This window comes from Schistocerca serialis, chromosome 2 (assembly GCF_023864345.2).
Source record: "Schistocerca serialis cubense isolate TAMUIC-IGC-003099 chromosome 2, iqSchSeri2.2, whole genome shotgun sequence".
In the NCBI taxonomy this organism is placed as follows: Eukaryota; Metazoa; Arthropoda; class Insecta; order Orthoptera; family Acrididae; genus Schistocerca; species Schistocerca serialis.
The window spans coordinates 414,535,691-414,559,962 of NC_064639.1; the positions used below are offsets into that span (position 1 = coordinate 414,535,691).

The 24,272-nt window shown below is 42.4% G+C and overlaps 1 protein-coding gene across 1 annotated transcript in view; it reads right to left on the reverse strand.

The window, feature by feature from the left end:
• The window catches only part of LOC126456027 (tropomyosin Cha f 1.0101-like), a 98,101-nt gene that overhangs the window by 29,357 nt on the left and 44,472 nt on the right, over nucleotides 1-24,272 (reverse strand). The window contains exon 5 of the mRNA XM_050091782.1: nucleotides 4,211-4,448. Within this exon, the coding sequence (XP_049947739.1) occupies nucleotides 4,211-4,448 (238 nt within the window). The remainder of the gene's footprint in view (nucleotides 1-4,210; nucleotides 4,449-24,272) is intronic.

Below are 24,272 nucleotides of genomic sequence, written 5' to 3' on the forward strand. Positions count from 1 at the left end.
GTCAAAGAGGAAAGGGAGGACACCGAACTTCAATAATAGAGAAGTACACGACATGCCTTATGCACTTAGACTGTATCACAGTATGACTGAATGTCATGGACTTGTAAAATGCTTTTATCGACAATATGTGAGATAGTTTATTTTGTGTGTCATTGTTGTGATATATTTGGGGTGTAAAACATGTTTATTTTGTTATCATGGACTTTTTTAATGCAATTATCAGTATGAATGCACTACCAATATGCTTCAAGACATTGTGCATAAAAACAGGATATTGCCGAGGCTCATACCTCAGGTTCTGCTGGTGATGGAAAGATAGGGTCAAGTGTTTTGAATAGTCCTTGGGCTAGGGACCATTTGCATACCCAACAAGTTGGCTCTTTTCACATTAGAGACAGTGGCAGTGGGAAACAGGCGGAAAAGTAATAAATGCTTGAAGAAAGACAATGGTTGTGGTATAGAAAGAGTGAAGGAGACAATGGCAGTGTGAGGGAAAGAGAGGGACACAGTGACATTGGAAACAGTTGACAGTGACAAAACAGTGCTAGGAAAAGAATGAAGAAGGTACTGCCAGTGGGAGAGGAATCAAAAGGAGGAGAAATTGGAAGCACATGAGAGCCAGTGATAATGAGAGACAGACCCTATGACACTGACAACGAGCAAGAGAGAGAGATAGTAACAGTGAGGGGGGGGGGGGGGGGAGAGGGGGGGGGAGGGAGGGAGGGAGAGAGAGAGAGAGCAGCAGCAGTGGGAAGAAATGAATAAGATAGTAGCAGTACGAGAAAGCAAGGAGACAGTGACAGTGAGATGAGACGGTAGCAATAAGACAGAACAAAGGAGACTGTGGTTGAGAGACAAGTGACAGTGAGACAGAGACACGAAGAGATAATGACAATGAGCTGGGCTGAATAAGCAAGTGAGAATGGTGACTAGTGGGGCTGAGTGAGTTACAGTTAGGAGAGCTTGTGGGAGTGAGAGATAATTTGCATGATAAAAGAGTGCAATAATTTTCGCATGCCAAAATTTTTTGGAAAATTTTTTAAGTCACTGAGGAAGGTAGACTAAAGCAGCTGGTACCCCACTTTTCTGTCAAGAGTCATTTAAACAGGAACATATTAGCCTTCTACGTGCTCTGATGGAAGCATTTTTCCGCTGTTACGTTACAATGGTAGGGCACAGGATATTGTTGAGCTATGTGACTACAAGTGACAGGAGTATGCACACTTTTTGAAAAGGGGGAAGAAGTGATGAAAATTCCTTTCTCCCATGTGGCGTATCTTCCTGTTGATTCTACAACTCTGCGGAGGAGGAGTAGTGGATGCACAACAAAATCGGGCATGTGAAGCAGAGCATTTGCTAGACAAACAGAAGTACCAAGCTATTACCAGTATATATTGAAATTAACATACAATATATGGCAGATAAGAAATGAAATATGAATAGTACGGGAAACGTTTACAGAGTTGCAATGACAGACTGAGAGGGGAGGAGTGTTGACAGAAGTTCAAGGGGAATATCAGGGACCCCACTTTTCATATGAGAAGTTGGGAGAACAGCTGTACCATGTAACGAATATGGCACCACAAACACAGGAAACAAGGATGACAGGATGCAGATCGAAAGCTACTAAAGACAGTACTAAGCTCTGCAGACAATGAGGCCTTTCAAGAACTTAATAGCATAATAGGGCAAGTAGAACCAGTAGCAGATGAAAACAGGGCAACTGTGGAGTGGCATATCATACAGCTGAAGAATTTGGCACACATTGTACTTAATTATGCCAGCATAGTATGAGAACTAACTGTGGAATTTGCAAGACATGTAAAGAATACCACGGGAACAGTGAATGATGACTTGGATAGAGTACAGAATTGATTAAATTTGCTGGAGGAGAGAACGGTTGTAGTAAGATTATTAAGCTCGATAGCAGACAGTGTGGGTGATGCAAGAACTGGACTAGCAACATTGCAAGAATTGGTTCACCACAGTTTCTAATAGGGTTACAGGATTACAACAAAGCCTAACTGCAGAATTACAGCATTTAGTGGAACCAAAAGAGTGAGGTTAGTCACTATTCTACCACGTATAATATCAACGGTTGTAATTAGTATGGCTAAGACAACATGTGATCATGTTTATCTTGTAAACTTACTAACTCAAAATAAAAAAAAATAAAAACTTTCCCAAGTGATAAAACCAGCACGCAATTGATGGTAAGTTTATAATAAACAACTGGTTAAAAAGAGTAAACATGGAGAAACACTATATGAATAAGACAGCAAAGGAAGTTTCTTAATTTTTTCTTAAGCAAGAAAATCCAGGTATTGAAATAACATTTTTCAACTTACACCCCAACATACATTTTCTCAGCTATACAGATTCCGAGATGTCATTAACAATCATGTTAATCTTGAAGAAGTCACAGGGTGAAAAAAGATCATGCCAAGAATGTTAATTCAGCTGGAGTTTCAAATTGCAAGCAAGAATTCAGCCAAATACAAGTATGCTACAACTGAACAGAGATTTGTTGAAGAAAACTGAGAAATACACATTACATTTACGAGATCTGTAGGGGACTTGGTGAAGGTGTTCATAGTTGATAAGAAAGATGTATCCCATATCTAGTTTGAACAAGTTCACGCTATTCTCCTGAACCCAGACATGAAGCATGGAACACTTCATATTATGACCTTTCATGAAATTTAGGAACTTTTGAAAGTGGACGAGTAGTCATCTGTGTAGTTTTTTTAGTGGTAGATTTTTAAATTAAAATAATTAGGAACTCAGGACTTTAAAATAAAGTAAAAATACTTTCTTACACACTTTTTAAATAAGAAGTGAAGTATAAATATATATGTATATACGTTCACATTTTCTGCTAAACACTGTACTGATTTCAACCAAACTTGGTACATGTATCATTTACTGTCGGGGAAGAATCACTATGGGGTAACAACCACCCATCTATCGAAGGGGTGAGGGCAAAAAATAGTGTAGCCCATGATGCGCTAATATCCGGATTTTATTCGTCCAGTATTTGAGAATAAGAGCACTTAGTGAGTAGCAACCCACAACCGAAATCATATATTTTAAAAGAAGAATACAGTCAGCAAAATAGGAGGCAAACATTTGCCTTGCAGCTGTATTAAATATAGAAACTCTTGTAAGGGCACTGATAGATACATTCCTGAACTAAATTCAAATCAGACCCTTGAGGCACCTATTATTTTCTAGGACTTCCAACAGTAGTGTGCAGTATTACTGTCATTTGTTGAGAATACCAAGGCTAGTTTCTACAACTGAAAGGCTGTGTGTGTGTGTGTGTGTGTGTGTGTGTGTGTGTGTGCGCGTGTGTGTGTGACGGAGGGAGGGAAAGTTGGCTCTATCATTGGCAAAAATGATACAGAGGGGTACAATGTAGAACTGTAGAATTCAAGTGTTCAGCTGTATCATCAAGTGCCCAGCAACTTCTTGTCTGAACATACTGATGCATGCATGAAAACCAGTACCACTGTGACAGCATTGATTTCTGCAACTAGTTAGTTGTTTCAAAGTCTTCGCAATTATGAGTGCAAAGAAATTACTTGAACCTTACGTACTTTTTGTAGAGTGTTATATTCCTGAGTTGGTGACTAACCTAGAGTGTTAACCAATAGAGTTAAATTATGAACATTTACAACTTATGTGACCACAAACTTAAAAGGAAACTGTAATCACATTTTATTTCACTAATGGGAAGGTCTGATTTTTGAACAATGTGTGACTGTGATCTACGACATTGGTCCTTAGTCGAATAACGTATCACCAGATAAAGATAATTGTGGCAATGCATTGATTTAACATTAGGCAAATTTGCTGTTAATTTAAGATATAAATTTTCCTAGTAATAGAATACATACTGACACACACACACACACACACACACACACACACACAAAAGAGTCAAGTCATGTATAATAACTGTACGTGGATAAAATGTAATTAGCAATTTGTGAACTAGTTGACAGCAAAATTTTCAAACTATTAAAATAACATACAGAAAAGAGGAAAGTAAGTTACACTCCCCTTCACGGGAATTTTGTTAAAGGGGTCATAGCAGTATGCTCTGCCAGGGAATAAAACACACAAAAGTAAAGTAACTACTGGCAGAATTCGTACCTAACACTAATAAGGCACAAAGGCCGTCTGAAGTTACATAAAGAATACATACCAATTCCCCGATCCCTCAGAGACCGCAGTTCTAATTCCACAGTGTCCAGCTGCTGAAGTAAATCATCATTTTCTCTTGTAAGGCGTTTAACCTGTCGATGAGCACTTTCAAGTGCTGTCTCAAGCTCCTGCACACGATTAGTCAATTGATTCACCTGTTGCCTTGCTTTCCGTTCATCTTGTTTCACTTGCTCCAACTGGCGTTCTACTGATGCACTTTGTTTCAGCACTTTGTCCATCTGTAAAAAATTCTTTTTTATCAATTCTGACAATATAAGATATGCTCAGAAAGAACTAGTGAGTAAAACTAAAGACTTCAACTGATGTATACTGAAGTAAACACCCCCCCCCCCCCCCCTAAATTCACCTACATGGAGCTGGTAATATAAAGACAACATAGTAGGTAACTTCCTGCCCTGCCCCTTTCCTTTTCCAAGTCCACTAACCTGCTTGGCTTCCTTACTTAATCTCCCGCACTCAGTACATATCTTGCCTAGGTTCCACTGCACCCCTAAGTCCAAGTAGTATAATTTGGATTTATATCAACTCCAAAGTAACTTGACTGTGTGTTAAACACATACAGAGAAAGGAAGAGGAAGGGAAAGTGAAGCGTAGAGTGTGTGTGTGTGTGAGAGAGAGAGAGAGAGAGAGAGAGAGAGAGAGAGAGTGGGGGCAGGAGGGAGGGAAAATGTGATGGACGGAGAGACAGAGGGCTAGAGGACGGAGGGAAGGAAGGAGGGAGAGAGGGCTGGAGGGAAGGAGGGAGAGAGGGCTGGAGGGAAGGAGGGAGAGAGGGCTGGAGGGAAGGAGGGAGAGAGGGCTGGAGGGAAGGAGGGAGAGAGGGCTGGAGGGAAGGAGGGAGGGTGGGCCAGAGTGGGAGGGAGGGCCAGAGTGGGACGGAGGAACGGAGGGCGAGAGAGCGGGAGGCGGGGCGAGAGGCGGGGCCGAGAGGGGTGGCCGAGAGGGGGGGGCCGAGAGGGGGGGGGCCGAGAGGGGGGGGGCCGAGGGGGGGGGCCGAGAGGGGGGGGCCGAGAGGGGGGGGGCCGAGAGGGGGGGGCCGAGAGGGGGGGCCGAGAGGGGGGGCCGAGAGGGGGGGCCGAGAGGGGGGGCCGAGAGGGGGGGCCGAGAGGGGGGGCCGAGAGGGGGGGCCGAGAGGCGTGGTGAGAGGGGGGGCCGAGGCGTGGTGAGAGGGGGGGCCGAGGCGGGGCGAGAGGGGGGGCTCGAGAGGGGGGTGGAGGGCGAGAGGGGGGTGGAGGGCGAGAGGGGGGTGGAGGGCGAGAGGGGGGTGGAGGGCGAGAGGGGGGTGGAGGGCGAGAGGGGGGTGGAGGGCGAGAGGGGGGTGGAGGGCGAGAGGGGGGTGGAGGGCGAGAGGGGGGTGGAGGGCGAGAGGGGGGCGAGAGGGCGGGTGGAGGGCGAGAGGGCGGGTGGAATGTGGAACCTTATGTCCTGCCTTCCATGAGGGCTTTCCTATATTTACACCTCGTTCTCCCATTCCACACCAGACCCAAAATGAGAAAGCTGTGGACGAACACACTATGGTTGTATTTGTGAAGCAGTTTGCCCAGTATTTTAAAAAGAAAAGAAAATACAAGAATACAAATTCAATCCTCACATCCTGTTGATATGATAACCAATTGCCCAGAAACCACTGTTGCCTGCCACCCCCCCCCCCCCCTCTCCCCCTTTAATTTTTTCCACATCTTATCTACCATCACCTTCCACTCTCATGGTTCCCGTGACACCATCTTCAGGAACCACTTCTCTCACTCTGCCAAAGAAGCAGCTTCCTCCTCCAGCTTCTACAGGTGACAGGACTCCCTCTCGGAATCCCACAGATCACAGGACCAACACCAGCTGACAACTGAAGGAACTATGGTCTGTTCGTTCCAGGGCTGACAGCTTTTCATCCAGCCTCACACCTGCAGTGGATAAGCCCTCTCACAAGAATCTCTACCACCATAAGTTATGAAGAAGAAAAAGAAGAATCGGAGGAAGCCTACTCCCGTGACCGCTATCAGTTTCTTAGCCAATATTCATTGATGATGTCCCACCAGTACCAGTAACAGACTGTGGTCCTGGTACATGACTGGCCCTCCAGGCTCCTTCAAGCCTAACTATGGCACATTCAGCATCCTGATTCAGTGGAACTGTGCCCAATTACTGTCACCTGACAGAACTGCAGCAACTAATTTACAGTTATTCTGCAGTCTGTATCACCTCCTATGAAATGCACTTCACTGATGACCATTCTGAAGTGCTTCATTTTGTTGGAATCACAATGGCCCCAGAGGGGCAATTGCAGATGTCTGAACATTAGTTTACAAAGATGATGTCAGTGACCACCTAAACTCGACAGCTCTCCTCCCATCCAGTTTCATCTCACTTAGTAATTTCAATGCACACCACCCCTGTGGGGAAGTACAACTTTTTTGTTAGGGGCCTTCTGATTCACTAGCTTCTTTCTGATCTTGATCTGTGTCTCATCAATGACAGTACCCTACTCATTTCAGTGCCACTCATGGCACCTTTTAGTCTATTAACCTTATGATCTCTTTCCCCCAATCTCATGACTTCGCCACATTGGTCACTTCATGTTTCTTTTTGTGACAATGATCTTTTCCCAGTGATCCTGTTGCTTCGTATCACTGCCTGACAGACCGATTCTCTTCGTGATGGTGAATCCTTAAGCCAGGCAAAAACTCAATGTCTGTTGATAGCTAACAACAGATTAGCCTCACCAACATGCTCTGCCAACAACTTAAAAGGACTGTTACCTGCAGATTACACAGGTCTCTTGAATCAGGACCTTTTGTCCACCATTCAGTGTGGTTTTTGAGAGAAAAGATCTACAGCTGTCTATCTGGTTATGTTGGAAACAATGATCTGACAAACTTTTTCTAAATGCCAACACCTCATCATGGTTTTTTTTGCCCTACATAAGACATACAACACTGCTTGGCATCATCATATTTTACTAACCATCTTTGATTAGGGCTTTCAAGGATCCTAGCCAATTTTTATTCCATTGGTTGCTCCAGATTAAAGTTCGCACTCAGCTCTTCACATGTCCAAGAGAATGGCATCTCATAGGGCTCTGTGCTGAGACACACATTCATACTCATCATCATCATCATCATCATCATCAATGAGCTAGTGACCTCTGTCCACCCCTGTGCTGTAGTTCAATGACTTGTGCATATGGTACAGGTCCCAATGCGTGGCCTCGAATGAATACCAGCTGCATGGCAACATCCAAATGGCCCCCGCTTGGACCCTTTCCCAAAGTTTCCAATTCTCTACTATAACAATGTGGGTCACACATTTCTGCAGTCACACCATGGTTCACCCTGACCCAGAACTGTACATGGGTCCCAAGTACTTGGAAGCTGTAGCACAGTCTGGGTCTCCTCTTTGATTAAAAGCTGACTTTGCTGTCCATATTTGGCAACTGAGGACTAGTTGCATGCAGAAAGTTAAACTCTCTGCTTCCCTGGCCACACCTCTTGAGGTGTGGATCACACTACTTTTCACTGTATTTACTGGGCGCTGGTCTTGTCCTGACTGGACTATGGTTGCCGTGTTTATGGCTCTGTAGCACCTTCCGCTTTGAAATTGTTACACACAGTCCATCATCACTGCATTTGCCAGGCCACTGGCACCTGTTGGACTAGTCATGTAGACAGTCTCCTTGCTGAAGTGGAACCTTCCCTTTTCAGTTCCAATATTATCACCTGTTGCTCACTTAAGCGTATCACCATCCAAGAATTTCCTCATCCCCCACCTTATCTCTTTTTTTCCCCCCTCCATATGTGGGCACTAACCCCCAGACACCTACCCTCGGGTGGGATTGCCAGTTAGAATGCGCCTCACAGTTTTTTGCCATGACCTCTGCCTAACCTCCTTAGAATGTACTCCCCCCCCCCCCCCAATCAGCTGGTACTTAGGCCATGAATTGGAACAGATTTATACAAGTCCCAAAGTTTGTTGCCCGTACCTATTAATTTCCATTCTCCAAGAGTATCGGGGGTGCTATCGTCATTTACATTTGCACCACCAGCTCTAAAACCATGGATAGGACAGGACGTGCTTTTAAATCTCTAAGAAATCAGGGACAACATTCACTGCTAGGAACATGCAGTGTTGTTACGATGGAGATGATAACCATTAGCAGCACCCTTCATTATATTAAATAGGCCTCCCTTGACTAACTTTTAATTTGCAGTGAGTCAACAAGTCGTCTCCACTGATCACTGTTACCTTTGTCATCCTATGATATCAATTTTTCACGATCCTCTCTCTGACCTTAGACATGCTGCTTGCTGACCTTAGACATGCTGATTGCTCAGTTGTATTTCTCTTGTTTCCAAGGAATGGACTGGGCAACCATTTGGGCAGAGAAGCGATTACTCACCTCCACATTCGCCTTGATAAACCCAGGTGAAGATTTAGGTGTGCAAATAATGCCTCTGTTCACTCAGAGATGGAACAACATATGGTGGGTTACTGGCCCCTCAAATAAGCTCCACACTATCAAGGAGACTACTGCTGCATGGCACTCCTTCCATTCCTTCTGGATGGAATCCATTGTCCTATGTCACCTCCACATCAGTCATACCAGGTTAACCCATTGCTTAATATATGTAATGAGTCACCCCCCACATGAGGTTCCAGAACATTACAGACAGTAGCTGATATATTGATTTTAATGCCTCTCCTGGTCCATGCTAGCATCTTCTTCTGAATTCTTTGGCTCCAACAATGGTGGACGATTCACAGATAGTTGAAATAGTTCTCTGTTTTCTCCGGGAAAGTGGTTTTAATTCTCAGATATAAGATTTCAAACTAAATTTGGAGCGGGGTTTGGGGTTGGGGCGTCTCTCACAGCACGCTGAGTCTGGGGGCCCTCGACCTTATCTCCTTTACCAGCTCCCACTTTCCTCCCTCTTTCATTCTTGTTTTAATTGCTTTAGGATGCAGTTTGCAATTTTTTTATTTTTTTTCTTCCTATTTTCCATTTTAGGGGCAGCACTTTGTTAGAGCCCTGGGAAAATTCACCTACTGCCTTACATATTTCTCTCACCTTGTTTTTATTATTGACAGTCCAACTGCTGTACATTATATTTTTAGCCTTCTCACTTTTCCTGTTCTGTATCTCCTGACTAGACAGTATTCTTTACTCCGTAATTGCCTTCACCCATAACTGGGTTGAGGAGGAGTCGGATGTGGGTGGGGTGTCCTCCCCATACATGAGCACTCGAGACCACTTGTTTGCTCTGACCTACATACCAGCCTGATCCACATACTGCTCCATATTTCCTTCTAAGGCTAAGAAAAAAGTGCCTATACCTGTTTGGTTATCCTTGGGACCTTTTTGTACATGTCTGAAAAAGGTAAATCTCATCATTCAAGATTTACCTCGTAGCTCCTCACCTGCATGGAGTGTAAGGTCTCTGTAAAAGTAATTCCTTACACTAATTCCAAGTTTTATGTGGGGCAATAGCCACTGGCATGTCAGCAGCTGTTCATATGCCTGAAGAGTTTGAGACCAGCAGAGGCAGCCTCAATCAATAGTGACCTACATCTATACGATCAGGGTATACACTTGGAGGAGGAAAAATATTCCCAGATTTTCCCGTATTTTAAAGTTATAAAAAAAAAATGTTCAAGGTAAAAATACACATTTTAACACGTGAAAGTACACTTCTTCATGTTTAGTGACAGTTTACTTTCCCTCAGAATTGTAAAACGTATCAATCCATTGAATGGTAAAGGCAGGCCCAGATCTATGAAGGGGCAAAACTGGGGTACCAGCCCTGGGTGGCAGTTTCAAGGGGCACCAAATTCATATACTTGAAGTTAAAAAAAAAAAAAAAAAAAAAAAAAAAAAAAAAAAAAAAAAAAAAAAAAAAAAAAAAAAAAAACTTGTTTTACAAAGCCCTTCACATTCCGCACACGTTAGTCTATCAATCATTCATATGATTTTGAAATGCATCCCTGTTGGTTTCTGAACATTTTTGAATACATTCTAAGTGGATTTCAGAGTGAATCACAAGTTGATTTTTGAATGCATGCATAATGTAGGCCTATGTGATGTCTCTGCCTGGGGAATCACCGTCACATCTAGAAGTAAACTTTCCCCACAGACAAAAGGGGATGGGGCTATACGAGCTAAGCTGAACAAACAAAAACAGGTGAATGCCAATCACTATTTGTTTCTGTAGTTGATCGGGTGTGTGAATGATCAGCGTTATTATTATTACGAGTGAAATCCATAGATTCAGACTACCAGAGTGGACATAAACGACTAACAGGAATAACTGATAAGAAAGATTACATATTAACCTAGTCTGTTATTCAAGGAAATGAAATTTTGACAGAAAATTTTTGCCAGATCTCTACAATACAAAGGGCCAGTTGTACTGTCCCCAGTTAGCAGCCACATAAGTACTACTCTCGGAATAAGGTGGAAAACGCGTTTTACGAACACATAACAACACCTAATTGAAAACTAAACGCAGGATAACTAAACTGCTGATAGTGGCAGGGTTAGTCAAGTTAAGTGAAGAATAAGTTTTGACAATGCAGGAGTAGTTACAGAATTAGTGATGACAAGATCGATAGAACGAGGAAGGCCAAGAAACAGGGACATCACACAAGTTATATGGAAGAATACGACAACTTTAATTTTATATAAAAATTTCGTACTACTACCTATCAATCTCATGCTTGAGAAATTGGTGCATATGAATGAAGTGTGAAACTATTTCCTAACATAAAACTTTTTGCTTGTAGTGCGCCTAATAGGCATTTGATATTGGTACTTCATCGATTGTATTCTGTCATGTTATTCATGTAAATGAGGCAGATAAAAATGACCACCTGTGCCGAAATAGTCTCGCTCATTTGTGTGTGTTACAACTGCTGCAATATTAGAAAGGCCTTCCTTTTATCTAGCAGACAGTGACAAAACAACATAATCAAATTGAGAAACCACACCAGTCGTGGGTACTATTTGTATTAATAGCTTTTTCAGTATTCGACAAAATGACATTTTAATTTTTCACGTAGTAAAACATTTGACAAACTTTCATGAGATAATAGATTCTTTTGCAGAAAGGAGAGCACACCATGTAAAGCTGTAGCAAATTTAAAGAGAAAAAAATGCTGGGCCCTAAGGATTGAAGAAATGTGTACTGCATCGTCTTGCATATATCTTGTCTTTACTTGTTTTATGTTTATTATATTTAATTTTATGTCCCACAAAAGAGGAAGTTATTAGCTAATAGACAATAGAGTGTCCAAATTTTCTGAGGACTTCTTATTCTCCCGATTACAAATAATCCCACCCAATATTAATTATGAGGTTTTTTTGAGGGAAGTACGGTGCCAAACGGACTGACTAGGAGCAGGAGAGGCACCACAGGACATTTTAATTTCCACTGTGCTGAATATAAGGTTGATGGTTTCTATTACAAAATATACACGTTTCAGTTCCACAGAATGAAATACAGTGACTTGCAACAGAAGAATGCTGTGCGAAGAGGCGTGGCACTGCACTTTGGCACACTTAAGACCAAATCCACACAATTGCGAAGACTGCAAGAGCTGACAAGTGCAAGAGTTTCCGCACAATCCAATTAACAGCTCATGCACCCAAGTTGCTGACAAGAGTAATATACAAAAGTTCATAGAGGTGTGTACCATCTACGCGGCTAAATGAAGACAGTTCGTTTGTTGCCATACACGTTTCGTTTCATTTATTTGGGAAGCATGATCAGTGGCCTGAAATACATGTTCTCCACGAATTTAGAGCAACTAAGGGAAAGACAGAAAACAAATAAAAATGACGAATACACAAAAGAATAGAAAAGAAAATTGAGGATATGTTGGATGACAATCAGCTTGGCTTTAGTAAAGTTAAAGGCACCAGAGAGGCAATTCTACCACTGCGGTTGATAATGGAAGCAAGACTAAGGAAAAATCAAGACACATTCATAGGATTTGTTGAGCTGGAAAAAGCATTCGACAATGTACAATGGTGCAAGATGTTCAAAATTCTGAGAAAGGTAGGGTAAACAATAGAAGAGAGGTAAAATGCACAATATGCACAGGAGCCCAGAGGGACTAATAAGAATGGACAACCAAAAACGAAGTGCTCGGATTAAAAAAGGTGTAAGACAGGGATGTAGTCTTTCATCCCTACTATTCAATCTGTACATGAAGAAGCAATGATAAAGGTTCAGGAGTGGGATTAAAATTCAGGGTGATAGGACATCAATGATACAATTTGCTGATGACATTGCTATCCTGAGTGAACGTGAAGACAAATTACATGATCCGCTGAATGGAATGAACAGTCTACTGAGTACAGAATATGGACTGAGAGCAAATTGAAGAGAAAGCAATGAGAAATAGCAGAAATGAGAACAGCGAGAAACTTACCATCAGGATTGATGGTCATGAAGTAGATGAAGTTAATGAATTCTGCCACATAGACAGCAAAATAACCAATGACGGATGGAGCAAGGATGACCTCAAAATCGGACCTACACTTTCAAAAAGGGCATTTCTGGCCAAGAGAAGTCTACTAGTATCAAATATAGGCCTTAATTTAAGGAAATAATTTCTGAGAATTTGTGTCTGGAGCACAGCATTGTATGATAGTGAAACATGGACTGTGGGAAAACCGGAACCAAAGAGAATCAAAGCATGCAGACTGTATACGCGGACAAGGAAAAAAAATTCCCAGGTTTTTCCCGGATTTCCCGGTTAAAAATAAGCTTTCTCCCAGATGAAAACACACTTTTTCCATGTTATTAAGTGACAGCATATTTTCCCTCGGAACTGTAAAACTCATCAATCCTTTGAATGGTTATGTTTTTATACACGGGCGTAGAATTTCCCGGCACTTTAGAAAATGAAACTCAGGGAAGAAAATATTTTTGATATGCAGCAACATGTACGCTGCATATTTTCGTGTTATGAAAGTATGAATTCGGATTTCACCAAACACCGGATATTAATTTCCAAACCATTTCAATCGAGATTGCGATGCGTTTTTGTAAGTCAGTCATAGCTTATGTCACATGATCCCGCCAGCCGATGGCAGCAGATATTCATAGATGAAAATGTGCACTTGAAATGTAGCGTGCAGTTGAAATTAGCCAATAGCCTGGAACTAAAACACTTTGTTTCAAACACAGTGAATGCCTCGGCTTAAAAGATTAATGAAAGCCAAACTTCTTTAGCAAACCAACAAAAATAACTTCATTGTTCTACAAGGCGATTAATGCATGGCTGTCAGAAAAGTGGAAATAAAATAACAGCTGAAACTAATAACATATATTAGCCTTTCATAATTATGTGAATTTATTTTAATTCACCTGATAGCTCCCGGCCATTTTGGTTTCATTTGACGTGAGAGCAGTAAACAAACAGAAAAAAGCAAAATCACTAAATGTAAACACAGGTCACGTGAAGACTACTCACTTCCCCACTATAGCTCATACTCCTCTGCGCATCAGCCTCGGATCTAAAATATTTCCGAACCAGGACAACACTAAGATAGTGGCGACCCACTCTCCCCCTCCCCCTCCCAGCCCCCCTCCCTCGAGCGTTTGGGACAAGACAGCAAAAATTTTAAAAAATCGAATTTTTAAAAATATGTTCATTTTGTAGCGTACATCTTTCTGAAGATGGCTGATACATAAAACATACATGTTCAAGGAAATGTAGGACATGTTATTTGGTCTTAAGTGTGCCAGAGCGCAGTGCCACTCCTCCTCACACAGCATTCCTCTATCGCATGTCACTGTATTTCGCTCCGTGGATTTGAAATGCGTATATTTTGTACTGGATGCTATCAAACTATATTAGGACAGTGGAAATTAAAATGTCCTGTGGTGCCTCTCCAGCTGCCAGTCACCTGGTTTGACATCCTGCCTGCCCCCCCCCCCCCCTCTCTCTCTCTCTCTCTCTCTCTCTCTCTCTCTCTCTCTCTCTCTCTCTCTCTCCCCCCCCCCCCCCTTAAAGAAACACTTGTGGGATTATTTGTAATCGGGAGAACAAGACTCTTCAGGAAATTTGCACTATTTATTGCCTGTTGGCTAACAACTTTCTGTTTTAAGTGATATAAAATTAAATATAGGATACATCTAAAAACAAAGATGATGTAACTTACCAAACGAAAGCGTTGGTATATAGACACACAAACAAACACAAACACACATACAAAATTCAAGCTTTCGCAACCCACGGTTGCTTCATCAGGAAAGAGGGAAGGACAGGGAAAGACAAAAGGATGTGGGTTTTAAGGAAGAGGGTAAGGAGTCATTCCAATCCTGGGAGTGGAAAGACTTACCTTAGGGGGAAAAAAGGACAGGTATACACTCTCACACACACACACACACACACACACACACACACACACACACACACACACACACACACACATCCATCCGCACATATACAGACACAAGCAGACATGTCACAAGTGGGGCACTTTTGGGGTTCTTCTGTGGGAGGTTCTGGGTTTGAGGGGATGAGGAACTGGCTCTGGTTATTTGCTTCTGTACCAGGTCGGGAGAGTAGTTGCGAGATGTGAAAGCTGTTTTCAGGTTGTTGGTGTAATGGTTCAGGGATTCTGGACTGGAGCAGATTCGTTTACCACGAAGACCTAGGCTGTAGGGAAGGGACCGTTTGATATGGAATGGGTGGCAGCTGTCGTAATGGAGGTACTGTTGCTTGTTGGTGGGTTTGATGTGGACAGATGTGTGAAGCTGGCCATTGGACAGATGGAGGTCAACGTCAAGGAAAGTGGCGTGGGATTTGGAGTAGGACCAGGTGAATCTGATGGAATCAAAGGAGTTGAGGTTGGAGAGGAAATTCTGGAGTTCTTCTTCACTGTGAGTCCAGATCATGAAAATGTCATCAATAAATCTGTACCAAACTTTGGGTTGGCAGGCCTGGGTAACCAAGAAGGCTTCCTCTAAGCGACCCATAAATAGGTTGGCGCACGAGGGGGCCATCCTGGTACCCATGGCTGTTCCCTTTAATTGTTGGTATGTCTGGCCTTCGGAAGTGAAGAAGTTATGAGTCAGGATGAAGGTGGCTAAGGTAATGAGGAAAGAGATTTTAGGTAGGGTGGCAGGTGATCGGCGTGAAAGGAAGTGCTCCATCGCAGTGAGGCCCTGGATGTGCGGAATATTTGTGTATAAGGAAGTGGCATCAATGGTTACAAGGATGGTTTCCGGGGGTAACAGATTGGTAAGGGTTCCAGGCGTTCGAGAAAGTGGTTGGTGTCTTCGATGAAGGATGGGAGACTGCACGTAATGGGTTGAAGGTGTTGATCTACGTAGGCAGAGATACGTTCTGTGGGGGCTTGGTAACCAGCTACAATGGGGCGGCCGGGATGATTGGGTTTGTGAATTTTAGGAAGTAGGTAGAAGGTAGGGGTGCGGGGTGTCTGTGGGGTCAGGAGGTTGATGGAGTCAGGTGCAAGGTTTGTAGGGGGCCTAAGGTTCTGAGGATTCCTTGAAGCTCCGCCTGGGCATCAGGAATGGGGTTACCGTGGCAAACTTTGTATGTAAATCCCATTCCTGATGTCCAGGCAGAGCTTCAAGGAATCCTCAGAACCTTAGGCCCCCTACAAAACCTTGCACCTGACTCCATCAACCTCCTGACCCCACCGACTCCCCGCACCCCTACCTTCTACCTACTTCCTAAAATTCACAAACCCAATCATCCCGGCCGCCCCATTGTAGCGGGTTACCAAGCCCTCACAGAACATATCTCTGCCTACGTAGATCAACACCTTCAACCCATTACGTGCAGTCTCCCATCCTTCATCAAAGACACCAACCACTTTCTCGAACGCCTGGAGTCCTTACCAATCTGTTACCCCCGGAAACCGTCCTTGTAACCACTGATGCCACTTCCTTATACACAAATATTCCGCACGTCCAGGGCCTCACTGCGATGGAGCACTTCCTTTCATGCCGATAACCTGCCACCCTACCTAAAACCTCTTTCCTCATTACCTTAGCCAGCTTCATCCTGACTCACAGCATCTTCACTTTCGAAGACCAGACATACCAACAATTAAAGGGAACAGCCATGGGTACCATGATGGCCCCCTCGTACGCCAACCTATTTATGGGTCGCTTAGAGGAAGCCTTCTTGGTTACCCAGGCCTGCCAACCCAAAGTTTGGTACAGATTTATTGATGACATCTTCATGATCTGGACTCACAGTGAAGAAGAACTTCAGAATTTCCTCTCCAACCTCAACTCCTTTGATTCCATCAGATTCACCTGGTCCTACTCCAAATCCCATGCCACTTTCCTTGACGTTGACCTCCATCTGTCCAATGGCCAGCTTCACACATCTGTCCACATCAAACCCACCAACAAGCAGCAGTACCTCCATTATGACAGCTGCCACCCATTCCATATCAAACGGTCCCTTCCCTACAGCCTAGGTCTTCGTGGCAAACGAATCTGCTCCAGTCCAGAATCCCTGAACCATTACACCAACAACCTGAAAACAGCTTTCACATCCTGCAACTACCCTCTCGACCTAGTACAGAAGCAAATAACCAGAGCCAGTTCCTCATCCCCTCAAACCCAGAACCTCCAACAAAAGTGCCCCACTTGTGACAGGATACTTTCCGGGGCTGGATCAGACTCTGAATATGGCTCTCCAGCAGGGATACGACTTCCTCAAATCCTGCCCTGAAATGAGATCCATCCTTCATGAAATCCTCCCCACTCCACCAAGAGTGTCTTTCCGCCGTCCGCCTAACCTTCGTAACCTCTTGGTTCATCCCTATGAAATCCCCAAACCACCTTCCCTACCCTCTGGCTCCTACCCTTGTAACTGCCCCCAGTGTAAAACCTGTCCCATGCACCCTCCCACCACCACCTACTCCAGTCCTGTAGCCCGGAAGGTGTACACGATCAAAGGCAGAGCCACGTGTGAAAGCACCCACGTGATTTACCAACTAACCTGCCTACACTGTGAAGCTTTCTATGTGGGAATGACCAGCAACAAACTGTCCATTCGCATGAATGGACACAGGCAGACAGTGTTTGTTGGTAATGAGTATCACCCTGTGGCTAAACATGCCTTGGTGCACGGCCAGCACATCTTGGCACAGTGTTACACCGTCCGGGTTATCTGGATACTTCTCACTAACACCAACCTATCAGAATTCCAGAGATAGGAACCTGCCCTTCAATATATCCTCTCTTCCCGTTACCCACCAGGCCTCAACCTCCACTAATTTCAAGTTGCCGCCGCTCATACCTCACCTGTCATTCAACAACACCTTTGCCTCTGTTCTTCCGCCTCGACTGAAATCTCTGCCCAAACTCTTTGCCTTTACATATGTCTGCTTGTGTCTGTATATGTGCAGATGGACGTGTGTGTGTGTGTGTGTGTGTGTGTGTGTGTGTGTGTGTGTGTGTGTGTGTGCGCGCGCGTGAGTGTATACCTGTCCTTTTTTCCCCCTAAGGTAAGTCTTTCCACTCCCGGGATTGGAATGACTCCTTACCCTCTCCCTTAAAACCCACATCCTTTCGTCTTTCCCTGTCCTTCCCTCTTTCCTGATGAAGCAACCGTGGGTTGCGAAAGCTTGAATTTTGTGTGTGTGTGTTTGTGTGTCTATCAACATACGAACACTTTCCTTTGGTAAGTTACATCATCTTTGTTTTTAGATATATTTTTCCCACGTGGAATGTTTCCCTCTACTATATAAATATAGCATACGGTACATAAAACCAGTGAAGACAAGAGACAAGCAATACAGTACACATTTCTTCAATCCTTAGCTCCTAGCATAGTTTGTTGTGTCTCTCTAATCTTGCTACCACTTTACACGGCGCGCTTTCCTTTCTGCAACAGAATCTATTACCTCATCAAAGTTTGTCAAACGTTTTGCTACATGAAAAATCGAAATGTCGTTATCTAATACTGAAAAAGTTGCTAACACAAATAATGCCCAAGACTGGTGTGGTTTCTTGATCTGATTATGTCTATTTTGTCACTGCCTGCTAAATAAAACAAAATAAGCCATTCTAACACTGCATTTGTAACACACACCAAATAAACGAGACTGTTTTGGCACAAATGGTCATTTTTATAACACAACAGAATATAATTCATGAAGACCAACATAAAATGCCTATTAGGCCTACTACAAGCAAGAAGCTTTATGTTAGAAAATAGTTTCACATTTCATTCATACGCTCCATTTCTCGAGCATGAGATCTGAAAGTAGTAGTACGAGATTTTTATGTAATTTTGGAATCGTCATATTCTTCCCTAATTTGTGTGATGTCCCCATGTCTTCTCTTTCCTCGTTCTAACAAACAATCTTGTCATGACCAATTCTGGAACTATTCCTGCCTTTGTAAAAACTTATTCGCTAACCCTGCCAGAATCACAGGTTTAGCTATTCCTGATTATTCTCCGGTTAGGAGTTGTTAGGTTCGTACAAACCATTTTCCGCATTACTTCCAGAATAGAACTTATGCGGCTGCTAGATGGGGACTGTACAACTGGCCCTTACTAGTGTAGCGCTCTGGCCAAAAATTTGACAAAATTTAGTTTTCCTGGATACACTGAGAAGATAATACATAGTCTTTCTTACCTATTATTCCTGTTAGTCGTTTCTTTCCACTCTGGTAGTGTGAAATTATGGATTTCCCTAGTTATAATTATAACAACGCTGATCATTTGCAAACCCAATCAACCACATAATCACTCATTCGGCTTTATTCCGCTCAGCTTATATAGCACGGTCCCCTTTTGCCTGCATCACGTACACTATGCACGCATTCAAAAATCAACTTATGATTTTTTCTACCATGGGACCAAACTGCTGATGTCATCGGTCCCTAGACTTACACACTACTTAATCTAACTTACGCTAAGGACAACACATACATCCATGCCTGAGGGAGGATTCAAACCTCCGACAGGGGCAGCCGTGCGAACCGTGACAAGTCTCCCTACACCGCACGGCTACCTCGTGCGGCTTACGATTCATTCAGAAATCAACTTACAGAGTGTGTTCAAAAACGAACAAGGATGCACATCAAAATCATATGAGTAATCGATAGACCAACCTGCACTGGATGTAAGGCACTTTGTGAAACTACGTTTTTTCTCCTCAAGAATATGAATCCCCCCCCCCTCATAGATCCAGGCCCACTGCGCATGCGTGAATCTGGCAGCTTTGGTGACCCAGTAAAATTTTTCCCTGTTGCATCTAGCTTCTTGTTGCGACTGATTACACAGCTAACAGCCACATTTCTGTAGCCAGAAACGAGAGAAGGTACTACTCATATGCCACTCAACTGCGCATGCGCATGAGCCCGCTCGTAACTGCTAAAACGAATCTAATGTAAACAGTTGTGACGTCACACTACTCATTCGAGGCAATTTGCTGTTATGAAGCATTGCATAGTCTTTCTAAAGAATTTGACACATTTTGCTGCTGGCAAAAGCTTGTATGCGCACTGTGTTTTGTTGTTGTACATGGCACATTTCCTTTGCAATTTATGTTTTATTTAAGTTTTTCTTTTTCTCGTTCACATTTTATTGTTGCAGTATTATTCTGCAGTAGCGGGATACAGTAATATCCTTTGTTGGAGTATCGATTCTTAACAGTATCAAGTTTTTGCCCTGGTTTGGAAACATCGTAGATATGGGGCTGGGTAAAGGTTATGTACACTGGCACAGAACTTTCTGGTCCCTTCGGAAACAAAATCGAGCAAAAAAAATTGCACATTTTGAAAGGTCTTTTATGTGTAGCAATACGTATGCTGCATATTAATTATAAATGTGAATTCCCATCGAACACAGCACTTTAGTTTCCGAGACACCGGAATCAAGACTGAGATGCGCTTACATCAAGTTAACTCACCAGCCAATGACTGCAGACGTTCACACCGAAGAACACAGGATGCAGTCAGTCAATAGCAACATCATTGTTAAGTACCGCAAACATACAAACAGGAAAAGTTTATGGTTTAAATTAATATACATCCAGTTTAGCTACAAGGAAAGCTAAGCTTTCACATATAATATTGGTCTTTTTTGCATTTATTACCCTTCAGGATATATAAAAAAAAAGTGCCAGTAAAATTTTTTGTAATTTTTCCTGAGGGCATGCAGCTTTACTGTATGATTAAATGATGATGGCGTCCTCTTGGGTAAAATATTCCGGTGGTAAAATAGTCCCACATTCGGGTCTCCGAGCGGGGACTACTCAAGAGGATGTCGTTATCAGGAGAAAGAAAACTGGCGTTCTACGGATCGGAGAGCGGAATGTCAGATCCCTTAATCGAACAGGTAGGTTAGAAAATTTAAAAAGGGAAATAGATATAGTGGGAATTAGTGAAGTTCGGTGGCAGGAGGAACAAGACTTCTGGTCAGGTGACTACAGGGTTATAAACACAAAATCAAATAGGGGTAATGGAGGAGTAGGTTTAATAATGAATAGGAAAATAGGAATGCGGGTAAGCTACTACAAACAGCATAGTGAGCGCATTATTGTGGCCAAGATAGATACGAAGCCTACACCTACTACAGTAGTTCAAGTTTATATGCCAACTAGCTCTGCAGATGACGAAAAAATTGAAGAAATGTATGATGAAATAAAAGAAATTCCACAATCTATTGGTTATGACCTATAGATTAAAACTGAAGAAACTGCAAAAAGGTGGGAATTTAAGGAGATGGGACCTGGATAAACTGAAAGAACCAGAGGTTGTACAGAGTTTCAGGGAGAGCATAAGGGAACAATTGACAGGAATGGGGGAAAGAAATACAGTAGAGGAAGAATGGGTAGCTCTGAGGGATGAAGTAGTGAAGGCAGCAGAGGATCAAGTAGGTAAAAAGACGAGGACTAGTAGAAATCCTTGGGTAACAGAAGAAATATTGAATTTAATTGATGAAAGGAGAAAATATAAAAATGCAGTAAATGAAGCAGGCAAAAAGGAATACAAACGTCTCAAAAATGAGATCGACAGGAAGTGCAAAATGGCTAAGCAGGGATGGCTAGAGGACAAATGTAAGGATGTAGAGGCTTATCTCACTAGGGGTAAGATAGATACTGCCTACAGGAAAATTAGAGAGCCCTTTGGAGATAAGAGAATGACTTGTATGAATATCAAGAGCTCAGATGGAAACCCAGTTCTAAGCAAACAAGGGAAAGCAGAAAGGTGGAAGGAGTGTATAGAGGGTCTATACAAGGGCGATGTACTTGAGGACAATATTATGGAAATGGAAGAGGATGTAGATGAAATGGGAGATACGATACTGCGTGAAGAGTTTGACAGAGCTCTGAAAGACATGAGTCGAAACAAGGCCCCGGGAGTAGACAACATTCCATTGGAACAACTGACGGCCTTGGGAGAGCCAGTCCTGACAAAACTCTACCATCTGGTGTGCAAGATGTATGAAACAGGCGAAATACCCTCAGACTTCAAGAAGAATATAATAATTCCAATCCCAAAGAAAGCAGGTGTTGACACATGTGAAAATTACCGAACAATTAGTTTAATAAGCCACAGCTGCAAAATACTAACACGAATTCTTTACAGACGAACGGAAAAACTAGTAGAAGCCGACCTCGGGGAAGATCAGTTTGGATTCCGTAGAAACACTGGAACACATGAGGCAATACTGACCTTCTGACTTATCTTAGAAGAAAGATTAAGGAAAGGCAAACCTACGTTTCTAGCATTTGTAGACTTAGAGAAAGCTTTTGACAATGTTGACTGGAATACTCTCTTTCAAACTCTAAAGGTGTCAGGGGTAAAATATAGGGAGCGAAAGATATTTACAATTTGTACAGAAACCAGATGGCAGTTATAAGAGTCGAGGGACATGAAAGGGAAGCAGTGGTTGGGAAGGGAGTAAGACAGGGTTGCAGCCTCACCCCGATGTTATTCAATCTGTATATTGGGCAAGTAGTAAAGGAAACAAAAGAAAAATTTGGAGTTGGTATTAAAATCCATGGAGAAGAAATAAAAACTTTGAGGTTCGCCGATGACATTGTAATTCTGTCAGAGACAGCAAAGGACTTGGAAGAGCAGTTGAATGAAATGGACAGTGTCTTGAAAGGAGGATATAAGATGAACATCAACAAAAGCAAAACGAGGATAATGGAATGTAGTCGAATTAAGTTGGGTGATGCTGAGGGAATTAGATTAGGAAATGAGACACTTAAAGTAGTAAAGGAGTTTTGCTATTTGGGGAGCAAAATAACTGATGATGGTCGAAGTAGAGAGGATATAATATGTAGACTGTCAATGGCAAGGAAAGCGTTTCTGGAGAAGAGAAATTTGTTAACATCGGGTATAGATTTAAGTGTCAGGAAGTCATTTCTGAAAATATTTGTATGGAGTGTAGCCATGTATGGAAGTGAAACATGGACGATAAATAGTTTGGTCAAGAAGAGAATAGAAGATTTCGAAATGTGGTGCTACAGAAGAATGCTGAAGATTAGATGGGTAGATCACGTAACTAATGAGGAGGTATTGAATAGAATTGGGGAGAAGAGAAGTTTGTGGCACAACTTGACTAGAAGAAGGGATCGGTTGGTAGGACATGTTTTGAGGCATCAAGCGATCACAAATTTAGCATTGGAGGGCAGTGTGGAGGGTAAAAATCGTAGAGGGAGACCAAGAGATGAATACACTAAGCAGATTCAGAAGGATGTAGGTTGCAGTAGGTACTGGGAGATAAAGAGGCTTGCACAGGATAGAGTAGCATGGAGAGCTGCATCAAACCAGTCTCAGGACTGAAGACCACCACAACAACAACAACAACAACAACAACAACAAGTGTCTGCTCTTCTGGAAATGAATTGAATGAGAGTGAAACACTCCTTGATATAAGAGATTCAATTGATATTCTCACATGTAACATAATTCATCTCGTGTAAAAGCAAGTTTATTTTGAATGTAAGGCTTCTCAAATGACCATTCGCAATATTTTCCCGCAACCTTTTTGAAAAAAGTTTCTTTTGAGCAGTTGCCAAAGAGCACCAGAAAACAGGCATTATTTCGCATGCACAGCTACAATGACATAGGAAGCCCATACTTGGTGTTTGCTCTGCTGATACACCTTTTGTCAAATTTCTATTTGGAATTTTGTTTGTAGTCGGGCATCACGTGACCATGTGCAGCATTGCAGCATGTTATTTGGAGGGTACATATGAAATTATTGTACTTAGGACAATTGTTTTATCGTACCCTATCAAGATAAGGAATGCAAAATTAGAAAGTAGTCCTTGGCACAATATTCATTTTAAAGCTAGACTCTACCACTCAAGGTACCCTAATATTTTGCTGTTTGGTGTCTTTAGCATTGATTTTATTTTCTTTAATTTTATTTTTTCCTGCAACACTGTCCTGCAGCACCTCCAATCAAGTTTAAATCCACACAGCACTACAAAAAGCTAGTAAGAAGGAAAAAAGGATTAAAAATTTCTTGCAAAACTGAAAAAAAAGTCTTTTCTATACCCCAGAGCTAACAGCAATAAGCTTCCCACAAAATCGAACAACAGAAAACCCAGGTTGGAATGTCAACAATATAGGGAAAAGATAGACTGTTACTTACTGTAAAGTTGACACATTTAGTTGCAGACAGTTACAAATAAAAGACTGTTACGTATGAGTTTTCAGCCACATCCTCCATCAGAAAACAAAAGATAAACACACAAAATTCATTCACACAAGCAAACACACGTCACGCACACATGATTGCCAACTCCAGCAGATTGGACCAGAATGCCAAGTTTTTTTATGACTTTTGCAAACTACATAAAAATTAATATTACTTGTGAAGCCAAGAAACTGTATAATTGGTAGTTTACATTGCTACTCTAGGAGTAAATATAAAGTAAGGAGTTACAATGATAAAACACGGTGTGCTGCGAGCCTATAATTTACTGAAGAATGGCATTCTGCAAATTTAAGATGTAAACAACACAAATTAAGAAATAATGTCAAGCCTAGACGAGGTATCAGACATGTCTTGTGATCGAAAAA